General features: G+C 35.9%; 1 protein-coding gene across 1 annotated transcript; it reads left to right on the forward strand.

Annotated features, from left to right (window-relative positions):
• The first annotated feature begins 875 nt into the window (after positions 1–875).
• HEB2 (condensin-2 complex subunit H2-like protein) lies at positions 876–27202 on the forward strand. The gene is made up of 11 exons (XM_089818875.1): positions 876–1402; positions 3202–3301; positions 19468–19571; positions 19658–19800; positions 19912–20407; positions 20519–20694; positions 20780–20977; positions 21063–21158; positions 25958–26053; positions 26238–26396; positions 26586–27202. The coding sequence occupies exons 1-11, from the start codon at positions 1174–1176 to the stop codon at positions 27051–27053; spliced, it is 2265 nt and encodes a 754-aa protein (XP_089675001.1). The 5' UTR covers positions 876–1173; the 3' UTR covers positions 27054–27202.

The raw sequence follows: 27202 nt of genomic DNA on the forward strand, positions 1-27202 counted from the left end.
TGTCAAGGACTTTTGGTTCTCAAGGTCTTTATGAAACTTGTAGAAGTCTTAAGAAGCTCCTAGATCACATGAAGATTCTAGAGCAGAATTGAAAAAAAAATGCTATTTTTTACTTGTAAAAATAATAAAACCCTTGAAGAAATTGAGAATAATCAATAGAAAAAAGAAATAATAACTATAAAATATTTTAATAAAATAAAATAATTTTAAACTTTAGTATTTCAATTATTTTTAATGGAAGAATTAATTAAAATTAGAGAACTGAAAATGTTACTTCCATGCCAATATAAGATAAAGACCAATAAATCTAATTAATAATAAATACCATATTATTAAAGAAAACTACTAAATCTAATTAATATTAACAATAACATAAAAGAAGAATAAAAAAGACAGCGTTCACTTATCTCATCTCTAACTAATGATAACTATACTTAGTAGGCAATTGATTTGATAAACGTCATTAAAAAACATTCATTCTTTTAAAAAAAATTAAAAAGTTTGATCTAAATTAATAATAACTATACCTAGTAGGGTGACTGCTCTGATCTGATGAACGTCATTAAAAAGCATTCATTCTTTTTGAAAAAACTGATGAGTTTGATCCAAATTTTTACCCCTCAAGAAATTAGGAGCCTCCATGAATTCGTGAAATATAAGGTAGTCCCATATAAAGCATATCTAACTAGATAGATCACTCGATATTATGAGATAGATTTCCATTTCCATTTCATCCCTTTTTTTTAATCGAACTTCATCGTAAAAAAAATTAAAAAAGCGTTGAAAAATTAGTCGTTGGGCCACAACGAGTATGTTTTTCCGAGCCAGCATGCCACATAGGCATGATAAATTGGATAGGCAATTCAAACTAACATTTCATTTTAATGGTTAAAAAGCTTTGGATCATAAGAGCGAGAGCGGGAAAGGTCCACATTAAAAATCTTTCAGAGAAGTCAGTGTCTTCTTCTCATTAACTGAAAGACCCTCATTCATTCCCATTTCCCCTTGCTGAGCGTGATTTCCTGGTTGTGGTGAGATTGGTGTACAATCGGCTGTGAAAACAGAAGTGGTGGACCTGCATTAGGCATACAGCTTCTTTATGTTTTTTCCTGGCAGAACAAGAAAGAAAAATGATGAATGGGCTAGAGGTATGAATATGGAGGGTTTCCTAAGATGAGAAACGGTAAAGAATGCTTGGAGGGAGAAGGAGACGAAGAAGGAGAAGGGGAAAGAGAGAGCTTGTTGAGGAGATTGGTGCAGCTGCTGCAGCCCAACAACCGAGATCTTGCAGCAAATTGGGCGGTGGACGTCAGCGCTGAGCTCGAGAGTTACTTGAACCATCTGGCCGTCACTTCGCTTTTTCAAGACGGTTCAGGTTCCTCTTCTCTGAATTTTGCTCAAGGTGTGCTCATCACTCGGCATTCTTTTATTCTGCATGGTTAATTGTAATCTTGATTAGCCATGGCAATATTTGCAAACCCTTTACGTGATTATGAATTCAGCGTAACCTGCACCATTAATATTGTGTTGGCTACGGGCCTTCCCCAAATGGTCAACACTCTGTGATCTGGGCACTGTTTTATCCCACTTTCCCATAGTCTCCAACAACATATTGTCAAGGTCTTTGTACTCTCATTTGATAGGACAACCACTGTAGCCATGCCATGCCTCCACGTCTCCATTTGGCTGTGGTTGTAATGAATATAACCTAGTTCTGGAGTTCATTGACTTAGATCCACAATGTGTGTCTCTCTCTACTCATGTTCAAATTTAAGGGAAAAGTGATATAAAATTTTCACATAAGAGCAATGTGCACATTCAGTGTTGGGCTATGGACATTGACTGATTCGTCAGCACTTATTGCTGCGGTTGCTCTTCGGAGCTAGCAGATGAACTGTTTTGTCCCATGCCCCATTGTCCTGTCCAGCCAACTTCAATCCAACGGCATATCATTAGGGTCTGTTGGTGGTATAGCCACAGAGAAACTCTTGAATTCTTCTTTGATTTACCGTTTATTCTTTAAATAAAAAATAACCATGCATACCAATCCTAACTGATACACTATAAATATATATATGACCCTTCTTTTCCCCTTTATTCTTTAAATAAAAAAGTAACCGCATATACCAATCTTATTGATGCATTATATAACCTTCGAGATGGAACTGTGTCTCACATACACTTTTTCTTTGCACTCGAGGTCCCATTTTCTGGGTTTTGTTGTAGGATCTATCCTGCAGGCAAGCTATTTAACAGTGTAACCCTTAAACCAATTTTTCCTGTGCAACACAAGATCTTTCTCCCTGCACCAATCTATCACAACAAAAAAATGAGGCATCTTTTTCAGTACATGGATCTTTGTTCACTAAAGTTTCAAAAGACTACATTTATAAATCATATAGTGTTTTATAAATCATTCACCAATTTATTATAATATTTGTGTGAGTTTTCTAGTTTCACGAAGATTTGCGGATTTGCAAGTATCATAAGTAAATTTTATGTTTTTTGACAACTTATTGTCATTTATGCATATGCTACTTATTTTTGAATTGGAAAAAGTTGCCAACCAGTTCTAGAGTCTAAACTTGTAAAATTAATTGCCTTTCTCTAACTTATTCCTGTCAAGACTAATATAACTTAAAGCTTTATGAACATGTCTTAAGGAGAGAAAGAATTGTGGATCTTATCACAAATGCCGTATTTGTCTGACATGGCAACCAATTGAATTCCATTATCCACTACCAAGACCTAACCCAATGAAAGACCTCACTATGTGCATGTAAGACTAATGTATATGACCTTATAGTTTGCATCGTATGTAAGAAAATATTCATTATCCAGTAATCTGATGCTAATTTTTTTGACAAATATTCATATATTACAAAAATAATAACACTTGAAAGAGTTCTTACAAACTCCATTGCAACAATGATTGGTGTATTGTGCAGTAGGAAGAGTAAGCTCACACCCACACCCTTTGTTGCCTTCTTTGATGGTGTTAATTTCAGGAATTCTGTTAATACATTTGTTGCCTTCTGTGCATTGATGCAAGACATCGTCTAAAGACTAAATTTAAGCAATTTCTTGATTTTGTTTATTATAATATTATGTTTCTTTAACTTAAATTTTAAAAATTGTCTTTTCATGTAAAACTTGGCTAACAAAAATATTCTGTTTTTATACAATCGTTGTGCTGTGCAGCTGCTCTGTTGATACAAGGATCAATTCAGATATACAGTAGGAAGGTTGAATATCTGTATTCTCTTGTTGTGCAAGCTTTGGAATTCATTGCGCAAAAGAAGTGAGTGTATACTGAACTTGAAATCTTTGGATTATATGTTAGCTTCCTAGACAAATTGTTCTTGGGTTTGTTCTTCGTTGTTTCTTCCTACTAGAAATGTGAAACTGTTTTCATTCAGTACATGTATGGTTCTTGGATTCCCATCTTTCTCCGCTAGAAGCTTATTGCTGCAAAATGTTGTGATGAATTGTGAGATTCTCAGACTCTTGTCTGTTTTTGGTCCAAATCACATGATGTTGGGGCAAAAACCTGTCATACTTGATTTTTCCCCTTCGTACTAACATTATCCAGAAATTTCAACTGCTATTTTTTTTTTCAAAGTTTTTGTAATGCCTTTTTTTTATTATTTAAATGAAATGCCAAATACCTGCAATTTCATTTATCCATTTGATTGCAAATTTTGTGAACGATCATGTTTAGGATTTTATCTGTGGCATTTTACCATTTTTGGTCAAGGCATTCAAATTCGGATATGCTCCAGAAAATCCCAACGACCACCAGATAACAGCAAGGTGCCAATGAGAAGCTGACAAACCCAACCGGGCAAAGCACTATAATAAAATAAGTCTACACTGAAAACTACCACTTGACCCTCCCAGGTAACTTCCCTGGCCATTTTAGTACTACAACTTGAAACCCATAACCCAAAAACCTTACACAGTTCACCTTAAAACACAATTTGGGGCTGAGGTAAATTACATAGGCCCCTGGGTCACTGCTTTTGAATTCATACATTTTACACAAGATAAAGCAGTACCAACAACCTCCTCATAATCTTCATCATCACAGCATTTGGCAACCTCATCAGAACCTTCATAATTACAGCAATCCAAAAAGACCAGAAGGGCATCTGTAGGAAGCCTCACTTCCATTCCCCTTACTATCACTCAAATTGAATTTTGTAATCATTGAAATAGACCTCTGCCCGATGCACTTTTTTTTTGATGTCATCATGTAGCCAACATGATTCAATCATTTAGGTGTAACTCAATGTTAATGTACATTGAATACTTCACCTCAACCCCTAGCATGATCTGGGAATAGCATATTCACCCTAGCAATATCACCTTTTTCATGTCTTTTGTGAGCTCTCATATCTTGACTATCTAATTTTGCAACTATATTTTTTATTTCCTTCTCCAAAAATGCCTTGAAATTCACAATCATCCCCTTGCCTAACACCCTTTGTTTCTTAATTTTACTGTGTACTCTTCTTGTCGAAGTAGGCTCCTTGCCCTTTAGATGGGTCATTCTTTTTGTCTTCCCAAGTCTTGAGCAGACCAAGGGTGCCATTTATCTACAGACCACAACCACTGATATATCTTTCAAAGTGTTTTGAGCAATATCTCAATGTTATTCATTTTTCATGATATTTTTCTATCAGCACCCTGTCCTTCCCATCATACTAGTGCACTTGGCCTCACCTACCTGTTATTGGCCTAGTTTATTATAGTTAATTTTTTAATAATTCCAGTTAAATATTTATCTGGTTTTATTTTAAATACTTAACTTGTACTTTATTTTATTTTAATTAGACATCTAAAGGAACAGTAGTGTTATTATTATTATTTTTTTTGATACGGTTATTTATTAAATTTTTTATTTAGGCATAAAAAATAATTCTAATTTGTTTCAAAGAATGTTTATTTTACATTTCCAGATTTAGTCATCATGTTGTGTGACAAAAATTTGCATGGCATATTGCACATCTATTGAGTTATGAACAAAATGAAGTGCAATATTTGTAATGATGTGTTCAAAGCATAGATTTGTCTTTTCAAATGGCATATAGCAAAGCAGTTAAGTCATAAGGTAAAGGGTTGCCTCAAATATTCTACATATGATACCTATTAGGCAAAGTAGGCTATGGAATTGCTTTAGAAAATGAGGTGAAGCATAATGTTGGCGCTTCATCATCAAGAGCTATGGTCTCCTAGTGGATTTTATTTCATAGTATTTACCCTCATTCAATCTGAAGTCTGCCTCGTGTTCTTAGTAGACTTTTGTTTTGTAGCTTGACATTTGTATTTTGTAGTTTGTGATTGTTTGTTGAGGGTTAAAACTTTGAACTGGAATTATTGATCATGTAATAACACAAGCAGTCTGCACTATAAACAACTGTTTCAAAATTAATGAGAAATTTCAAGTTAATGACTAACCTGCCTATGTGAATTAGGTTGACTTCAATTACTTCACTCTTCTTGTTTTGAATTTTTTTGCATGTTTTAACTTCCAATTGTTTTCCCAATGTACAATGGATATGCAACTTTAAATCATGTAAGATATTAAATGCTCGAAAAGGAAGAAATAAGTTCAAATTTTAAAGCATTAAAATGAATGCCAATGAAAGAAAAGGTTAATTAGATTGATATTTGATAATCATTGGCTATAGTGATGATAAAAATATTTTAGACTTTAATCACCTGGACATAGAAGACAAATATTATTACGGAAGTAATTGGTAAAATACTTGCATATATTAACAGAGATCAAACGGCCAATTTATACAAAAGAATGAGACGACGTTTCCTTAGGAAACAATTGTAAAGAATAGAAACATTCTATTCTAGAGAAAGCAAAAAATGAAAGCAAACAGAAGCTAATTAGATATTTACAGTAGATAACCATTAACTAATAATAGACAACTTATCTATTATTGTAATACCCTCCCATAATGGTTAATCTATCTAGAACACCAAGTTGTCCTTTGAATTTGACAAACTTATCAAGACCAAGAGACTTGGTGAGAATGTCTGCAGTCTGATCAGTGGTAGGAACATACTGCAAATCTATAGTCCCGTTTTCAACCAACTGTCATATGTAATGATAGTAAACAACCACATGCTTGGTTCGTTCATGGAAGATTGGATTTCGTGCTAACTTGATAATGCTTTCGTTATCAACAAATAGAGTAGTCGGTCTTGCTGGTGACATCTGCATATCCCCAAGCATTCGACGAAGCCAAACAACTTCACATCCCGCTTTAACAGTCCCTTTGTATTCGGCCTCTATAGAAGAGAGAGAAACTGCTTGCTGCTTCTTATTGGTCTATGTGACTGCACTAGATCCCAAATTGAACACATATCCAGATGTTGACTTTTTATTACCAACATAGTCTTGCCCAATTTGAATCTGTGAATCCACTGAGTTTAGGATTAGAACTTTGAGAGTACAAAAATCCATAATTTGAAGTGCCCTTCACATAACGAAGCACACGCTTTGCTGCCATCCAATGATCAGCCTTAGGAGCTGTCATATAGTGTGAAATATAGTTGATTGCGAAGTTGATATTAGGCCTAGTAGCAGAGAGGTAGATGAGGCTGCCTACTAGTTGCATGTATGTAGAATCATTAATATAAGGAGAGTTAGACTTCACTGATAACTTGAGACCTTTCTCCATAGGTGTAGATGCAGGTTTGCAATCCTGCATATGAAATTTTTCGAATAGGGCCCTGGTATATTTGGACTGAGAGATGAATATACCAAAAGACTGTTGCCAAACTTCAACACCTAGGCAATAATGCATGAGCCCAAGGTCAGTCATATCAAAAAATTGGCATAAATTTTGTTTGATTCCCTGAATCAAAGATGCCGAACTGCCAGTGATGATCAGATCATCCACATAAATAACTAGAAGAATGATGTCACTGTCAGTAGTCTTGATGCATAGATTTGAGTCTGAAGAACTCCTTTTGAAGCCTTGATCACTGAGGTACTTATCACTCTTTATGTACCATGCTCAAGGGGCTTGTTTCAAGCCATAGAGAGCTTTTACCAATCTGAGAATTTGATGGTCTTTACCAGCAACCTTGAAACCAGGAGGTTGCGTCATGTAGACCTCTTCGTAGAGATCATCACTCAGGAAAACACTCTTGATGTCCATCTGATGAACCTTCCAGCCAAACTGTGCTGCCATGGCTAGGACTAATCTGATGGTGCTCATCTTTGCGTCTCCTCATAATCAATGCCCTGACGTTGAGAAAAGCCCTTTGCCACTAAACGAGCTTTTTACTTATCCAAAGTACCATCCGATTTGCATTTGATTTTGTAGACCCATTTGCAGCCAATGGGTTTCTTCCCTGGTGGAAGATTAGAGAGGACCAAAGTGTTGTTCTTTAGCAGGCTCTGGTGTTCAGATGTCATGAGTTGTTCCCACTCTAGAATTCCTTTAGCCTCGGAATATGTTTGAGGTTCAAACACACTGTCAATGTTGGCCATGAGAGCAAAGTTAACATAATCTATAGTTCAGCTCTTTTTCCGAGCAGTTCTCCCATCAATGAGCTCATCATCACGAAGATCAGCAAGTGTCTTAGCCCACCACTTAGGCCGGATAAGAGAATGACCAACGTTAGTACTAGGAGATGCTTGATCAACAGGATCCTCATCAGAAGAATCTAGATCAAACTCAGGTGAAGCATCTACAAAGTGAGGTGATCCTGCAGGAGAAGCCGAAGGTGTCTGTACAAGTATCATTGGTATAACTGGAGCTGCAGGAGCTTCTGGAGCCCTCCCATCAGGTGGACCTAATGCAAGCCGAACTCCCAAATAATGAGCTTGCATAGGCTGGTCTACTGGATCAGGAACAAGAGAAACATGCATGAAAGGTCCTTGCTGCTCATCAAAGACTACATCACGACTATAGATGAGACGAGATGTTTCAACATCGATCAGGAACATCGATCAGGAAGTAGGCTTTGTCAAGACTGCTATATCCAACAAGCATGAGTTTTTGACTCTTGGCATCCAACTTGGTGCGTGTCACATCAGGGATCAAAACAAAAGCAAGGGAGTCAAAAACCTTCAGGTGACTTATGTTGGGCTTGCGACCTGACTAGGCCTCTTTCGGAGTTTTACCTTTGACCGCCACTGTGGGTGATTGGTTCAACAGATAAATTGCAATGTTAACTGCTTCTGCCCAAAATTGCTTCGGAGCATGTCTGTGTTCGAGCATGGAACAAGCCATCCCAATGATTGTCCTGTTCTGACGCTCAACTACATTGTTTTGTTGTGGCGTGTGGGGTGTGGTAACTGGCGTTTGATGTCATGTATATTCAAGAAGCTGGAGAAAGCATTAGAACAAAATTCCCCCCCCCCCCATTGTCTGATCTAAGAGTAATAATAGATTTCCTAGACTTTTTTTCAACTAAAGGTTTAAACTTCTGAAATACAGGAAATGCATCTGATTTTTTTTTCAACTAAAGGTTTAAACTTCTGAAATACAGGAAATGCATCTGATTTCATTTTAAGGAAATACACCCAGATTTTTCTATTGAAATCATCAACAAACAACAAAAAATACCTGGATTCAAAAACAGGAGTGGCCATAGGGCTGCAGATATCGGCATGAACAAGCTAAAGTACCTGAGAAGCTTGCCATGAATCGCCACTGGTGAAAGGTGTGCAATGTTGCTTCCTAGCCTGGCATGCGTCACAAATTCCAAGCCGTTGAGTCTGAATCTCGAGCAGTCCAAGAACAAGCTCATCCCGAGCAAGCTGTGAGAGATAATGCACATTTAAGTGCCCATATCGCTGATGCCAAAGTATGTTGACAGAAGATCGTTGAGCAGCCATAGCTAAGTCCTAAGAATCACCATAATCAGTAAGTTTGAAAAGACCACGATCCTCAAGACCCATTGCAATAGTAGAGTTAGTTGCTTGATCAGTGATGATGCACTAATGTGAACTAAAGGTGAGTGCCAAGTGTGGAGAATGTCGCAACAACTGATTGACTAAGAGTATATTTAGTTCTATCCCTGGAACGTAGTACACATCAAGTAATATGATATTCCTCCCAATAGACTGAATTTGAATATTGCCTTTACCGACAATTGTGTACTCTTCTCCGCCACCAAAAATAATAGAGTTTGAATAAGGCTGGTAGTCAGTAAACCAGTGTCTGTGGTGAGTGAAGTGACGAGAGGCACTTGAATCAATGTACTAGGCAAATGACTTCACATGATTTGCATGTCTTTTAGCCATGAAAGTGTAAAAGGTAGATTTCGCTTGCTCAGTGTGCTTTGCACTATTCGCTTTGGTCTGCGAACTCGATTGCTTAGACTGTGTAGCTAAGCGTTTCCGACATTCAACCTTCATATGTCCAAACTTGTGGCAATAGTTGCATTGAATAATCTTCTTTCTGGAACCATCTGAATTTGGAGCAGAAGACTTCTGCTCAGATGGCTGCTGAAACTTGCCTTTATCCTTTTGAAAGGATTTCGCAGCAAGGGCTTTCTCTGTGGAGGTGGAATTGGAGTTGCTACCGAACTGTTGTTTCCACCGATCTTGCTGAAGCAGCAGTGTGCAGAGATCAACGAACTTCAAATCAACACTAGAAGATGTGATGTTGAGAGTCTCAATAAAATGCTCATAGGATTTTGGTAAACTCCGAAGAGTGATAACCACAATATCCTCTTCCTCCATCTTGCGATTGATGGCAAGTAATTAATCACGGATTTCCAGAATTCGATTCAGGTGTGCCTGGAGTGAGGTACGCTCATCCATGACAATAGAAAATAGAGTGTTTTTCAGAAAGAAGGCTTTGCTTTTGTTAGAAGTCTCATGAAGACCTTTGAGATGTGACTAGATCTTGGTAGCTGTCTTGTTGAATGGAATTTGAGAAAGTTGATCATCAACCACTGATAATTTGAGAAGCATCACTATCTCTTGATTATTCAGATCCCATGTATCTTGATTAGGACCAGGAGAAGTCAGAGGCTTCGTAACACCCAGAACAAGTTGATCAGTGTTCCGATATTCAAAAATTGGGATGATCCGCCGCTTCTAGGTGCCATAATTTCAGCCATTGAATTTGGAGTTATGCTCGAGTAGAATATTTGTTAGAGATGCCATAGCACGTTTTTCAATGAAAATTTGTGAAAATCTATGAAGACACATTCTTCAAGGCAAAAAGATAGAAGACTTGGAAAAATCAAAGAGGGACCCAGAAGAGAGCTCGAAAAACCTAGAAGGAATATGTTGTCATTTTCTAGATCCGTTGGCTCAAAAATTGAGGCACAAAAAATGAGGTACCTAGAAAAAATGGACGACAACTTAGTTGAGCTCTCGAAAAACCCACCAAGAATTTGCAAGCAATTTTTTTTTTCAAGCTCAAAATTTAGGGTTTCGAGCAAAACCCTAGCTGACGGTTTGGAAGGTCAACCCTAGCCAGCAGCTTGGAAGGTCGAATTTGCAAAAAAATGGCAATTTCTTGGAAAGAAATGGTCAATTTTTGTTTCAGATTTTTGCACAGATTGGGATTTGTTGGTAGAGATGAGTTTGGCCTCCAAAATCCTTCAAAATCTGTCAAAAACGGATGCACGAATCTGGGGCAAAATGGCTGCGAAAGCAGACCCAATTTGCAAACATGTTTTGCAAATTTATGCCAGACGCAAGCTGCAACAAATATTACACACGGGTTGTAGAGTGAAGGCACGAGTTTGACTAGACGTGAGCCGTAGCAGAATTCCAAATTCTAGACACTAAGATTCCAAACATGATTTGTAGAGGAGTTCGGCCAAGGAAAAATCGCGATTTGCATATACCAGTCACGAATCCGTGATTTGCACAAACACAGTTGTGATTCGTAAAACCCTAGTTTGTGATTTTCAAATTTCTCTAGGCAGAAAACCCTAGGTAGGTTTTAGAGAAATTATTTGAAAATAATTTTGAAAAAATTTAAACAAAAAATTTCAAGAAGAAAGTATAATTTTTTCTGAAAATTTTTAAGTATTAGCTCTGATACCATATTATGGAAGTAATTGGTAAAATACTTGCATATATTAATAGAGACCAGAGGGTCAATTTATACAAAAGAATGAGACGATGTTTCCTTAGGAAACGATCGTAAAGAATAGAAACATTCTATTCTAGAGAAAGCAAAAAACGAAAGCAAACAGAAGCTAATTAGATATTTACAATAGATAACCATTAACTAATAATAGACGACTTATCTATTATTGTAATAAATATTGGGAACTGTAATCACCTGGACATGGAAGACTTTTTTTTTTAACCACTGTATAGGGGCTTGGGAGATTACTTGATTGATAAAATATGAATGCATGTGCACATCTTAAGCCTTATTATCTTTTCCCTTTGTATTATACCTCTTTGGAATTTGATATAGAAAATTTCTGCTAGATAAGAACTTGTAAATTCTCATTAAAAGGTAGGAAACTATAATTCTATTATTGCATTTCTTTTAGCTTTTGTCAGCCGCATATCAGCACTTAAGGAAAATTCAGTCTAAGTTGTATCACATATTTGAGTAATCTCTCTAGGACTTGTTCTAAACTATAGGCATGCATAATAGAATATGCTTAGAGTCTCAAAGAAAACTCATCTGACATCTCCTAGTGTTTGGAGACATTCTCATATGTATCTCAAAGATGGGACTTGTTTCCAGTTTAGGAGTACCAAGCGTTGGGTTATGAGTCTCCTTGTAACAATCATTTTGATCATTGAGAAATCTATGTCAAGTACACACTATTTATTGTAGGGTATATTTTATAAGATGAAATCCCAAGATATAGGTGAGGTGGACACTTTATGTGTCAAGACGTGATGCTAACATGGGGCTAAAATTTCAATTAAGATTTAACTTGAACATTTTTATAGTCCAAGTGTGGAAATGTATATATTGTGGTTTAAGAGGGTAATCCAAACAATTTAGTTGAATCTCCAATGCTTTGATAGCGTCCACACTCCAGATGACCAGTACATGCAATGTAAGTGCAAAACTGGAATGTAAATGCTTTAATATTGCATAAATGGCAAGTACAAGTAAAGTTACATAAGTAATGAAATCATGGGTTCCCATTGATGATTCAGACTGAAATGTACTTTCATGCCAAGAATTTGCTACGTCTAAAGCCATGCATATTTTGCAATATAGCAATCAATTTGTAAATCATGTTCAGAATGTGTTCCTGCACTTATATTAGATATTAAACCAAAGTAAATAATTAATGGCAAGAGGCATTTTACATGGATGTAAGGGATGGAGTGTACTGGTGTGAGTATGATCAATAAAAAATAAACAACTGTTGCCTTTTAGCTTAAATTTGGCAATTATTTACATGCCAAAATACTGATATTAATTATAAAAAAAATATTTTCAAATTAAACCCCACTTAAAAAAAATGTCCACGTCAAAATAATAGTTTCTTGATAGATAAAGACTAAATAAAAATATTTCAAAAAATGATCAACCATTTTGTAAGTAGAATGTATAGCAGATATTTTGTAGGATTATTAATCAATTAACTATATGAAAAAATCTATATTAATATTTTAAAAAGATTTTTAATGCTCTTCTCAAATAATGATAAGAAGTTTAAAATTTAAACATGAAAGTTAAATGTAAATCATGGAATTTCAGAAATTAGAATTAAAAACTTGTATTAGGAAAGAAAATTAAAAAAAGTAGATACAAATAAATTTAAATGTCTGTTTATGTTGCAATTATATTTTCAATTAATATACACCTATTTTAAGGTAAATGAAATAGTTCCAATTGATATTTCTAGGCATTTCTTTAGATGGATGTAATTATTTATACTAGTTTGAAACATTGGCTAGAGGGAAGCTTCTAAACTTGTAGGGTGCTTTGGCTTGCTTATTAGCCATATTTATCCATGGAAACCAGGTATCAAAAGCTGAACATATGCAAAGGTTTTTAACCTTAATTTTTTTTTGAGATTTGGATTCACATTGTCTACTACTTTGGGGATTGTAATACATTTTGTTTCACATGCAATTATATAACAAAGCATTTTTTACACTTTCATGATAACAATCTTTATCATCCTAATCCTCCTTTCATGTGTTCAACAATTCTTTTGGTTGCTATCATATTGGGCTATATAGATATTATATTTGCTTAATGTTTTATACTATATTTTCTTGGGGGGTTTAAAACTTCTCTTGGCCTTGCATAAACAGCTGAAAGATCTAGCTGCAGAAACCCGTTGCAAAGCTCAATTCCATACAAATGGAAATGAAAGTGAATTAAAATAAATAGTGGGTAGCTTGTATGAAGCATAATTAAAGTTTTTAGAAGCTTCAAAGAAATAAAAATCACAATCAAATTTTTTGAATTTTCATTTTGAGATTCTTAATTTTTTAATTCCTCTTTTTGTTCTCTTATCGTTGTGGGGTATAGTAATTTCAAATTAGCTTGAAATGGTTGTTTTGGGGCTGTATATGCTGTGGAAATTTCGCAAAGACATTTTCCATTGGAGAAATGACACATAATGAGCTAGGGTACTATTTTTATTGTGCTTGAGAGGCTTATAAGCCTTGTCTCAGGCCCATTTTAATGCACTATAGAGACTAAGCAATAATTTTTTAAAAATTGCATGCTTTTAACAAGTAGGTTGTTAGATATTTTAGTGGAACTTAATCCTCTTAAAGTAACTTTCCAACATTTTTAGCACAAACATGTATGCTTGAGCCAAATTTTATTGTTTGATCATTAAGAGTGTTAGTGCAATGTGCTATTATAACTAGTGTTACCTTGAGTTTTTGGGATGGGAACAACAGGGGATGACGGGATGGGTTTCCAAGACGACAAAGGGGACAACTATATAAAATATAGTGAAATTTGCAGATATACATTATATTCATATGAAAATATGGATAAAGCATGCCATTTAACCATCATAGAACCTTAACATACAAAGTTTCATTGTGTCAATACAAGTATTAAAAGTAAATAGTCAAGTTTTTGTTACAAGCCAGGGTTTTCGTTGCACCAAAAGATTGACCTGTCAATGCCGGATACAACTTGACTTAAAGAACACAGGAGGCGGTTAGTCCATGTCATGAATTCCAAGGGGGAATGTTGGTGGTTAGTCCAACATTCCCCCCCTCAGCATTAATTGAGGAGATTCGAACTTGCGACTCCAAGCTCTAATATCACTTGTTACAAGCTAGGGTTGTAGTTGCACCAAAAGATTGACCTGTGAATGCCTAATACAAACACTAGACTTATAGAACTTAGAAGGCAATTAAGTCATGTCACAAATCCTGGAGGGAAGTGTTGGCGGTTAGTCCAACAATTTCAACCTATTCAATAGTCAATATGCATTCATAATTCATAATTCATTGTCGATATTTATGTGATAACAAAAAAAGTCTAACATATGTAAAGGCTAAAGTATTACCATATATTTTCATGCTCAATGTGCAAATCAAAATGCACAAAAACAAAGCATTTTTTCGTATTCTACTTTTGCTGACATTGTATGAAAATCAGAGTCATACGAGTCATTTCCACTTCAAGTGCATCCTCATTCAACAAAACCCCAACTAATCCTAGTGGTGTCTCCTCATCAGCTTGGCCCACACTTTTAGGGTCAACATCCCATTGCAAAGCTAGAGTTTGCCCACTCTGAAGTTTGAAGATCTTGAAGACGAAGAGCACTATGCATGACACCTAGCTTTTCCTCTTGTTTAGAGGCGGGTCTATTCTTCTTGAGGGAGTGGATAAAGGTCTATGTAGAACAAATCCTTCTTGGCAACAAAGGAATTAGCAACTTGTGCAAGGAGGTGACAGTCAAGCGCCTTCAAATGTGGTGTATTCCAAACATGCCATGTCCACCATGGAATATGATCTTTTTATGCTAGTTTGTCTCTATCCAATCACGTGCTTGTGGTTTACTCAATGTTGGAAAACAAAGTTTTGTGAAGTCAAGGAATTGTGTGCGAAGCATGGAAGCCTCCTCATTTGAAAACATCTTATCAATGGCATGTGAGAACCCATCTAATAACTCTTGATCATCACATGGAGGGACCCTTTCATCATTTCTCCATACCATTTGTGAATGAGAGCATAGGTTGCCATATGAAGCGGGGTATTCGTTATGTTCCACCTCTGCAGCACATTAGGCCTAATTTGCTGCTCATACAACTCCAAAATAGGTTTTGTAGCCAAAATCGTTTTCTTTATCTTCCCCAGCATGCTGTCAAATGTTTCACATATCCCTTTAAGACGGGGAGAGTTTGCATCAGCATATCTAATTACATCTACAATGGGTTAGATGACAACAAAGATATTTGTAAATTGCAAACAGAATCTTTGAAAACATAGAAAATTAAAAAAGTCTAATCAAAATTAATTTTTTTAATTTAATATGAAAATCAACACTTGAAAAGCTAACATTTAATTGTAAAGTTTAAATAAAATTAGCAACTTACCTCGTTGTGGTCCATCATTCTATTATGAAGGATCTTTTGCTTTCCTTCAGGAGAGCTAGAATTAGAAACCATCAAGTCCCCTTTGAATTCATCACCATCATTTGTAGAGGCTCTTGCACCGCAAGCATCCACTCCATCAAGATGTAGTAAGTGGCACAACTATAATATATATATATATATATATATATATATATATATATATATATATATATATATATATATATATATATATATATATATATATATATATATATATATATATATATATATATATATATAAGGCTCAATATAATTGGAAAACACATTTAACAACAATTTGAATCATTTATTGATTTAATAACACGAAGTAATTCAAATTGGCATACCTTGTCTTAGCTGTTTTGAGGAACTCTTTTGAGAAGGACCTAAAAAAGCGAGCTATTGGGGTTGCAAATGAACATTTGAATGTCTCTTGCTTTTGACATGACATGCTTCCCCAAATCTATCTTCCTTATGTCTTCCAATGCATTGTTCAATGCATAAACACAAGGCATTCTATATTGAAGAATTGATACCTCATGAGATACATTACATAACAATATATAGGCATTGCGACATGTAGTTTGGCCTCGAGATCCAAAACATTCCCCAAGAACAGGAAATGTATTACAACAAATAGGTACGACCCTAAATCATAAGGAAAAAGTTACATGAAATGATGAAAGCTTCTGGTTCCAAATTTAGGTCCTCACATAATCCAAGAACATAGCTAGATGCGCCATTGAAGATCCATGATCGTAGATTTCCTTTGCAAGATGGAAATCCACCAACGATCATGAAAACTAACAAGATCACGCTACTCGAGAGAGAACAAATCACAACTCGAGAAACATAGATCAAAATGAGTTGCAAAACCTAGGTATAGGAACAAGACTAGGTCTAGATTACACTCTGAACATCGCAAGTGCGCACTTGAACAAAACCAAGGATTGCTGAAACGATCAACAGACTGGAATTAACTGGCAAACTGAAAACGTAATATTTTTTGTCGATGGAAGATTGATCCAAACCCAAGGTGCTCTTCCGTCCAATTTGTAGCTTATGATCATTAGGGGTGTGAATGAGAGACCCATAGTGGCTATATTTTCATCATTTGTTTGAAATAAAAGGAATGTGCCACATGAAATGTGGATAGCATTAGTGAAAAAGAGTTTACAATGGACGACTTTGTAACTTCCCATACTTGTGCACTAAACTTACTTTCAACTGTTCCTCCCTTCTCATCACCATTCACCTTCTTTTATCCTTGTCTCAATAGGACTAGTACCAATAATGGATGACACAGGCCTAGATGATTGTGCACTTGATAAATAAGGCAATGTTATTGTCAAACCTTGTTTCCCCATTTCAGCCTCGATGTGCAATACCCAAAAAGTGAGACTTCACCCTTTTGTAACTGCCCCACAGCCATCATTACAAGCATGAAAATTCCACACATTAGTCCCTCCTGATTTTTTTTCTTTTTTTCTTTTGAGCCCTAGTAACATATTAGATAAGGGTTTTTTTTTATTGTTCAAAGGGCCCTTTGCATATGTACTCATGACTTTTGAAGGGCACTTAAAAAGTCAGGTTGCTGCTCACTAGTAGCCTCAACACTTTGACATTCATTTTGACTACCCAATCCCAATTCATTCTCACTACTACTGTCCTTACCGCTGCTCATTTCAATTTTTTTTCGAGATTGAAGAAAAAAATGAAAAAAAAATCATGGCAGAATGTTTAAACTTAGTTACTTGTCTCTTTCAAGCTGTTGCTTCCTAAAATATAAAAATTACTTGCATCTGTCCATTCTTAAAATCCTTGCTGCTGCTCCTTCAAATGAAAACTCAACACTTGCTGCTGCTGTGAACAAGAGAATGATAAATGTTATGAGCAAGAAGCAAAATGCAATGTAAGCCACGTTTTTGGCCTTTTAGGGCAAATAGGGAGGAGGGGCTCACAATTCAAGCAGAAAGAAACCTTTTTGTGATTTAATTTTATTTTTTTTTGACTTTTGTTGCCTTTTTTGTTGCCGATGGCTGGTTGTCCCAGGGACGGTTAAGGGATGGCTATGATGGGCTTTGGCTTCCCCTGCCATTTTTAGTAATCAGGAATGGAGTGGGGATGTACCCTGGCCGTCTCCTCGTCACAGAAATCTTGCTGGTACGGGGACGGGTTTTCAGGCCTGCCCAGGTAACACGGATTATAACCAATTGCTAATGTGAGGATTGTAGCTCATACACTGGTATTGTTGGGGAGCCCTGTTTTCTGTGCAAACATTGTTCAAAATGCTGTGCATTTTACCACGTTAGATTTGATCCGCTTAGTTTGCAAGTTAATTGTGAGTGTACATGACACCATCAATCTTGGACAGATTAAATAATTCAGATAATTTGATAAATCATTTGAGCTTCTTGTTTCTGTAAGCATATCTTCTTAAAAAATAAGACATTTAATACTTTTAAGATAACTAAATTACTTCTAACATCCATGGAGGTCACATTGAAATTAAACACATGATTTGCATCAATTTGGCATCTGAATTGATTGTTTCTAAAGGCTGGTATCTTACTTTTAATTGTACAAGTAGCATCTCAATAACTTTACTGTGAGCAAATTAACAAAAATAAGGTGGGCTAGCCTATCCCCAAGGGTTTACTTTGAAAATATAGTTATTTTTAAATTTGCTCATTGTGGATATCTGATAAATAATTAATTTCATTATTTTTCATATAATATATTTTCTAATGCTTATGGGCTGAAGTCAAAGTTGTACGGATACGGGTACAGATACAAATTCAGATACGGTATTGGGTACAGATATGACCATTTTTAAAGATCCTCAATATGGATATGGCTGGACATGACATTAATAAATAACAGATATAAATATATTTAACACAGTTTTTCAAAAGATTTTCCTTGCTTCAAAAGCAATTTTGACATAAAAATGCTACATAAATATTTATATGTTAATTTAACACTTTACAATATGTAAACATGGCAGAGTTGCATTAGAAGATAACCCAAAAAACAAGTTGCTGAGATAGAAAAACATTTTATTTGTCTTTCTCATTTGCTGCAGGTTTTGTTTATACTAATTTAAAAAAAAATTGCTTTAATAATAAAAATAAATAAATCTGGGAAGATTTACGTCAAATCTTAAAAAAAATCAAATCCTATAGTATTTGGCATGGTTGGAAAATCAAGTTTTTTTAGGCAGACATGGGTACAATATTTGACATGTATCTGGGCAGTATTGGATATGTCTTCAAATTAGATATGGGGATATGCATGCCCAAGGAGGGACATAGGAGTTTCCGGTAACTCTGGCTGAAGTTGTTTGTTGCTTGCACACATCTGAGATATTTTAGATGCAATTCCTGTATCCTCAAGTAAAAACTGTCATCTTGAGCTAACCTAGCTAATCATATTCATGGTTGGTTTGACTAGCTAAAATAATAGCAGGGTTAATGTATTTCCTCATCCGATTGATCTTCATTTACTAACTACTCAACTTCTGTCCAATAAATTGACTGCCTTCATTTATGTTTCTGTTAGGAGTTTCAATTGCTGGCTCAGTTTTGGCACAATTAAGTTGACATCTGCCCTGTTTTGTTGATGTCAGTTATTATTAGAAATTTTGACTTTTGCCATGGGAGAATTGTTTGTTAACTATTAGTACCCATTGCCTGTAAATAATTTTTGTTGTGCATGCTAACCTCTTTTGGTGAGAGTACTTTTTAGAGATGTGCAGTTCTTTGAAAATATTACGTGCATTCTTTGATAAACGACTTTATATGCCAGTATTTTTGTTTTGGCATGGTTGTCTTCTACATGGTTAAATGTGATTGCAAAAACACCTTTTTGCTGAAAAAATAGGTTTTAAACCTTTTGGTTGTATATTGTCTTAAAAGTAATATTAATTATCCCATGTCTTGGTTTGACAGACAAGTGCAGCAGGAGAAGGCTTCTGTGCAAGCAGATGGTAAGGATGCTGATGTTGTAGAGGAGGAGGTAGAGGAGGAATTTTTGAATTTGGATGATATAGAAGGTATGTGATCTTGAATTCTATACTGTAATACGGTTTATATTTTTTTAATATTATTTATGATATGTGTGTGTTTCATGGATACTCAGAGGAAGCAAACATTGACATTGATGATGAGGGATTTGAAGCTAGTGCATTGACTCCTGTAACCAAGCCACCTGCAAGTTTACTTGTTTTAGAAGGGGAAGGTGTAGATGTTGCTGGTGATGCAGGCGAGCTTGCTGCTTACCAGGTTCTCTATTTTTGTGACAATTTACTTTTACTTCATGTAGAACAGGTTTCGTCCGTGAATCTGCTAAATTTCTGCACTAACTTATGTCTGTACCTCTTTCTTTGATTGTAGATTGCCACTAGCAGCCTTCATAGGGATTTTCTATTATTGGATCCCTGTGATGCTGATGCCGTTGATAAAATTTTAAATAATGCATCTACCAAGGGAACTCCAACTCAACCTTCTGGCTCTGTACGCCGTAGGACTCCAAGGACTCCCAGAAATGAATTTTCTACGCCAGGCAAAAGGGTTGCATCTGCCCAGAAATCTGGACTTTTAAAAGAAAACAGTACAGTAAAGGCACCCAATTTCAATGATGTGGCTTATGGGCAGGGAACCAGTCATAGTTTTGACCAGCTTAATTTTGATACACAGGAAGTGTCTTATGGACAAGATCTGGGGAATGATAGAACCAGTAACTATAATTCACCACAGGTGGACATTAATGGGAATACTTTCGGAGGGCCAGCTGATCCAGAAGATGATTTTTCTGAGGAAGAAGATGATCCTTGGAAACCCTTGAATCCCCATGAATCTGGGGATTTACCTGTAAAACCATATAGACGAGGTGAAGCTCCAGAGGTAGCATTTGCTAGAAAATTTCTGTTACAGAAGTAACAGTAATGTGTTATTGAGCTGATTAAATATTGATTGTTCTTGTGGCTTTATTGCCTTGTAGGCTTATTAAATAAAAGACAAAAAGCGAAGGAAACTACTCAGGTCAGACCGGCACTTGAGTTTCCCTTAGCAAGAAGGTTTGGCACAGTTTGTCCAGAGTTTCAGAACATCTGTGAGGTGTCCAAACACAGCTGTCATGGAAAGCAAGACCCACAGTCACCTCCAATCTATGAAAAGGTTTCTACTATACAAGTGGAATTTTATGGTTGTCTTTCACATGGGATCTTCATCTCTCTAATATTATTTTACTGCATTGTCTCAGCTAAGAAGCTCATTTGGTTTGAATGAGAAGACTCCATTTAATGCTTTTGGAGTTGGTGGTGATGGTGATGGTGATGATGATGATGAAAGCTTTGCGTTCAGAGATGATGGCATTCAAGATGATGCTGCATTTGAAGACCATTTTGGGGCTTCTCATAATGACTTTGTGGACATGGACATCCCTGTGAATCTTAGGGAGGTAAGCTGATTCGGCATTTGCAAAAAAGCTGTGACTATATAATATTGAGATTGAACAAATTCTTAATTTACACATTTTGCAACAGTGTTCAAATGGTGCAAATCTTGCTGGGCCTGACGGTGCCACTGAGAAGGATTTGGATGGTGGGGGAAATTTTGAAGATCTCTGTTTTGCACATATGGTAATGATATGCACTGATTTTTGCCAAAGCTAATTTATGGGGATAGTAAAATTGTGTTGACATCATTCATCATGGCTAAAATTGGATTCCACACTCCATATCTGTACAATGCATTCACCTTTCAAATTTTGTTAGGGCTTCTAGGTTTTCACACCTTCTGTGATTCTGGTTGCTCTTGCTCTTCTACTATGTCCCACAAATAGGAGGATGTCAAAGCTTCTTCGTTTGTGCAGAATTTGGCCAAGCTTCACTTTAGAATTCAAAACAAATTTCTAACAAACATAGGTGCTTCTACCTATGATCCCAGGGTTTTATTTTTCCTTTTATGGTCTTGCCAGACTAATTCAGATCATAGATTTAAAGTTAAATCTTAGCAAGAGAAGCAAATGCTCAATGGCAGAGTGAGAGAGACCCCTTGCAAATGCTCAGCATCAATTGAAATCTATACAGTAAGTAACACAGCTTAATGAACAACTAATAAAATAATTTGGATACAAGTTTTACAAATTTTGGCATCACTTCAAAATTCAAAGCAATTTTCTAAGATACATCAAGAATTAGGAATTTCATGATAGTAATTGAGTACCGCATTCTTTTGATGTTGGTGATTGTGGCTGACTTCACTTTAGTAAGTAGAGTTTTTGTGTAAATATTACCATGTGGAGTACCTCAAATATGACCCCTACAATGTTATGATCCCAGGGTTTTATTCTTCTTTCTTTTATGGCCTAGCCAAACTAATTCATATAATAGATTTAAAGTTAAATCTTAGCAACACAAGCTATACTGAATGGCAGAGAGACCTTTTTTTCTGCTCAGCATCAATTAAAATTTATACAGTAGCCCAGCTTAATGAATAACTAATTCCAATCTGCTGATATAAAATAATTTGGATTTGTCTTACAAATTCTGCTGTTATGGAAAAATTGAGTGTCTGGGTCTGTTGCACTGCAATATTTGTCTCCTTAATTAGCAAATGGTGATGGATCTGATGCTGGTAGGGGTGGGTGACTTGATTACAGTGTTGTTTCCGTCTTGGAGTCTACCTTCTCAGTTCTGCCATGTTCATGATCGTGATGCTTGTTGCCCAACAGTTAAATTTGCCTCTTATCTGATCTGATGGCAAGCCCTGTTGTAAGCATGTGACTGACTGTCTACTGGTTTGCTAGGGAGTGACTGGGAGCTGGTGTTTGGTGCACTGGGGTGACAGTTTTGGATGTCCAGAGGCCAGCAGATCTGAAAACTGATCAGCTACATCAATTTTGCTTTCCTTGCCTTCCTTGGATAAATCCTGACTTGTTTTGATCTGCAATTTGAAACTCCTGGAAGAGTAGTGAAACTGGAGGTGACGATTCCCAGGTAAGTGCCCTTAAGTCTGCTAATGGTGGGCGCCACCTGGAAGTAAACCCTAATAATGGTTGTGTATCAAAGCTGGCAACATTCAGTTTACTAATTTCTGCACTATAAATAGCTGCAAATTAATTCATACTGCTATGAATTGGAAATATGGTAAAATGTGAGTGGAGGGGTTTCATCACTTCACAGTGCTCAGCAACAGAGGCTTTGTCCCTGCATGAGCATAAGTGTTACAACTTACAACAACCAAAATAATCCTCTCGAAAAAGTATCTCAAAATGGTGCCCAGGACATAGTTGTTGATTGCCTGGACAAATGGGTATTACAGGCACAAAATGTGGTGTGCAGATTAAATTTAAATTTGTCTTTTTTTTATCAAATATTTTCTATTTTAAATATTTATTTAAATGTACAGTGGTGAATGAGTGTTGAAAAACACTTCTTTAGTTTGAATGTTATGTTGAGGTCAGCTAAGGTGGGACATGACATGCAAAATCTTCAAGCATTGTACCCAATATATTTTTTTGTAGATCTTCCATTTTGAGCTTTGCATTTATAATGTTGTCAAAGTGTGCCAGCTCAAGCTATGACATATCTCATATCTAACACTTGACTTACAACATTTGTTGGCCGAGGCTTGAGGGTACTTGATGTTTGCAAAAATAGAGAATATTTGGTTGACTACAAAGGTTCTCTATCGACACATGCCAAATGGTTCTAGGACACTGGTTTTGTGGAACTGTTTACTCTTATAATGCAGGAGTTGCGCACAACTTCCTCTTAATATACGAAGAGAATGATGAGTAGCATTCTCTTCTAGAATGTGTCTTCAAAATCTCTTTCCCTTTGATATGGCTCAACTCACTTGGGCCTTTTGTAGAGATGTACAAGATAATAAAGGAAATATGCTTCGCTTTTTGCATGTACATTAGGGTCTGGTCATCCTCATGTAGACAGAAACTTGAGTCAACAAAATTAAATCTTTATAATTACTAACCATGAAGTCACAAAAGAGAATTTAACTCTAGCAATCAAATAGAACCCAAGCCGATTGTGTAGTCCAGAGGGACAGATGAACAAAATTAATAACTCATGATGGTCTACACATAAACACCCTTTTTCCATGTTCATGTGAGTGCTTGTATCTGCATTTCAGCTTCTTTTTATGATAAATGGTGTATACGATACTATGGCATGTGGTGGAAGTGATACTTTGAAATGATTTTGTTTTATTTGTGTACATATAAAAATGAATTGATTTGCTGCAACTTCCTTCCTATCTACCCATATTTGTTTGCAATGTTGATTTATGTTTTCCCTCAAAAACAGATAAGCCTTCAACTGTAAGATTTTCCTTGCTCTATTGTGTGGGGACCCTCCCTCCTTGATTTTAATTGGGCTTTGGTGGAGATAGTCCAGATTCTTCTTCAACACATTATCATGTGTCATTGGTCCACCCTCATTATTAGTTTGGACGAGTTTGGGGGCTCATCCTTTCTAGCTTGGGACATACATGTGCAGGGTTAAGCATCCAAGTTTGGCCTAAACGTGTTGTCCTTGGGGATTTGTGCGGATTCATGCCGGATTCTCTTGGGTCCGCATGGATTCATGACAGATTCATACAAGGTCTGGATTTGACCATGTGGGTTCATTCGACTGTGAAACCAGATGAATCCACAGAATCAAATCCGGACCCTGTGCGAATCTGATATGGTACCAGTTCACGAATTCGGACCTGATACGAACCCAGATCCAGTTTGGGGCCTGAATGTGTGAATCCGGTAATTGCCTAATACACCCCAAAGCTAATTTTTGCTCTTACAAGACTTCATTTCTCTCTTAAAATATATTGCTTGGCCATTTTTCCTCTTTTTTGTGTTTTGAAGGCTAGCTAGTTTTTTTGGAGATTGTTAAAGATTTAACACAAAGAAGATCTAATCATGTAAGCCAAATTTTCAATTTTTTGATAAACTTTTTCAATTTTTTTGAAATAAAAAAGAAAACAAGTATTATATATTTTATGATAATGATTTTTGGTGCTCTTTTTGAACTTTCATTAGTATATATATAATATATATTCATAAAAGCATTTATTTATTTGATTTTTAAATTTTTTTTGTAATTTCTTATAAAAATAATCAGATTGCAATTTATTTGAAATGGCTACTAGTTTAAGTTCAGTATGTATTGATATGAAAAAAAAAAAATTTCAATTGATGAAGCGTCTCCTTTATGGAATTCTGTTATGATGCTTGAATCCAGGAGGTGTGGCATTCATTTGGAATTGTGGTGAGTACAAAGTCCAATTTAAAAGCTTTTATGGTAGAGCGATATCTCATAATGTGCACAAAGTGGGAAAAATATGTGATGGCCAAAATAAGGAGTTGCCACATGACAAAATTGTGGCATTCATTAGAAAACAAGAAGCTGATGTTGTGAGTGAAAGAGCAAGATTAAGATCTCATCCTTTAGCAAAATGAACAATGATTTAACCTACAAATTCACTAATGGTCTACCAACAGGCTTTCATGGAGACACCCTCTATCCAAGCATAAGATGCCATTTCTTACCATAAAAGAGGTCCATTGGATAAGACATTGCAAAATGAAGCAATAGACATCGTAGAGAAAAAACTTGCAGGTTGTGTTTATGCCAATGATATTCCTTTAACTTGGTGATATTAAAATAGTGCACCTTCTAGTTTCACAACTCTAGGGTATTAAAAGATGCACACCACCTTATTGGCAAGAGAGAAATAAGTGTAGAGGCATCACTCAAACCAATTCAGGATTCTTGTATTGAAACGAGATTGTTTATTCTTTCTAATGGATGGAAAGATTGCAAGAACCGACCGACCTTCATTAAATATGAAAGCAGTGTCCCCCAAATGGACAATGTTTTTGCAGTTAGTTGAGTGGTGCAAATCAAGGATGCAAAATTTATTTCTAAAATCTTTGTTGAGTCCCTGGAGATGGCGGATCCTGAAAATGTTGTTCAAGTCATTATAGACAGGGCAAATGTTGCGTGGTTGCAGGTGCTTTGGGTGAGGAAAGGTATATACAGTTTTAAGACACCATTTACTGTACAGTCCCTTAGAGATACCTATTTGGATGTCCTTGCTCTCATGGTATATAGATGCTCTTGGGTTCTATAATCTATTTGATTGCCAGAGCTAAATTCTCTTTTGTGACTTCATGGTTGGTAATTATAAATGTTTGTTTTTTTCGGCTGAAGTGTTTTTGTTTACATCTCAAGATTCAAATTATGTTACCCAAATCAAACATAAAATGCTGACCAAATTTTTTTCAAGGAATTGATTTTCTGTTTACACAAGTAAAATCTGCTTGGTTGCAGTTCTATGTTATTGTGAACAAAGTAACTCGTGTTTCCTTTTTCCTTGAATTCTACAGTTGTGGCCTTTTAACAAAGCAATCTTTTTTCAGGACGCTGTTTTGCGCAATTTTTCTGAAAAGCAGACAGACCTAGCAAATAGAGTTTCATCTTGGAAGCAAAAAATAGAAAAGAATCTTGAAGAGCAAGTAAGATTATTCTCAGTATTTCAACTGTACTTTCTTCCACTTTTGGAACTTTCCATTGAGAAGACATATTTTATTTTCAATAACTTGGCACTAGTTATGGTTAGTGCCAAGTTATGGTTACATATCTCTAAGTATCGCTTCACAAATTTGCTATTTTAACTGTAAAATATCACAATTGTTGTAGGATTGCCATCCTCCTTTTGACATTCATGTATATGGCGAAAGGGTTCTGGATCAATTCTCATCAGAGCAGGGAATTGGAGATCATAAATCTTTCACAGAGATAGTTAGTGGCAAGGAAAAGCATGAAGTGGCAAGGACGTTTGCAGCACTTCTACAGCTGGTAACCTTTGTTTTCTCTGTGCCTCTATATTGATATAATTTGGTTGGTGTAATGCTTGTACTTATCATTGAACATATAGAAGCTGTGTTTAAGAGTATGTATTGAAAACTTAGAACTACATTTTTAGATGGTGTACAAATTCTACAAACATTGACATTCCTGAAATATGTATTGCTTTGTAAATTGCAGGTAAATAATGGCAATGTGGATCTTGACAAGGGTACTTTGATGGGTCAATCCTTTTGTTTCACTGCAGAAAAGCCATTCTATCTAAGGCTTTTGAGTAGTAGTAGGAGGCACAAGGAAATGCTTAAATACAGAGCACCATCTATGGCATCTCCATCAGTAAAAGTGTCTAAAAAGAGCAAAAATAAATCTTCTTTGGATCATCAAGCAGTTGTTAAAATAATAGAAAATAGGGATAGTAGTAATGGATCTACAGAATCTGGAAGGTCTAATAAACTATTGTCCTCTAAGCGAAAAGATGCCGGTAAACAAAGGTTAGAGAGCTCTAAAAGGTTAGGAACAAACAATGGAAATTATTCTGTTGGCACAAGCAGAAAAGTTCTTGGATCTGGATCCGGATTCACTCCAGAAAGGAAAAGGAGGCGAAGACTACTGTCCATTAGGCCTCTCGAAGTTCATGTAGGAAGATAATATTTATATCCAATGTCAAACAAATTTATTTAGGTTCTTGTATTTTAGACATGTGACAACCCTCTTTCACATTTCTTGTCTTAAGTTATAAATACAATTTGCTAGAATCATTACCGTGAATAAATATCATGAAATGTATTTATGTGCAA

This window comes from Cupressus sempervirens, chromosome 3 (assembly GCF_028749045.1).
Source record: "Cupressus sempervirens isolate cs-2001-9-10 chromosome 3, ASM2874904v1, whole genome shotgun sequence".
Classification (NCBI taxonomy): Eukaryota; Viridiplantae; Streptophyta; class Pinopsida; order Cupressales; family Cupressaceae; genus Cupressus; species Cupressus sempervirens.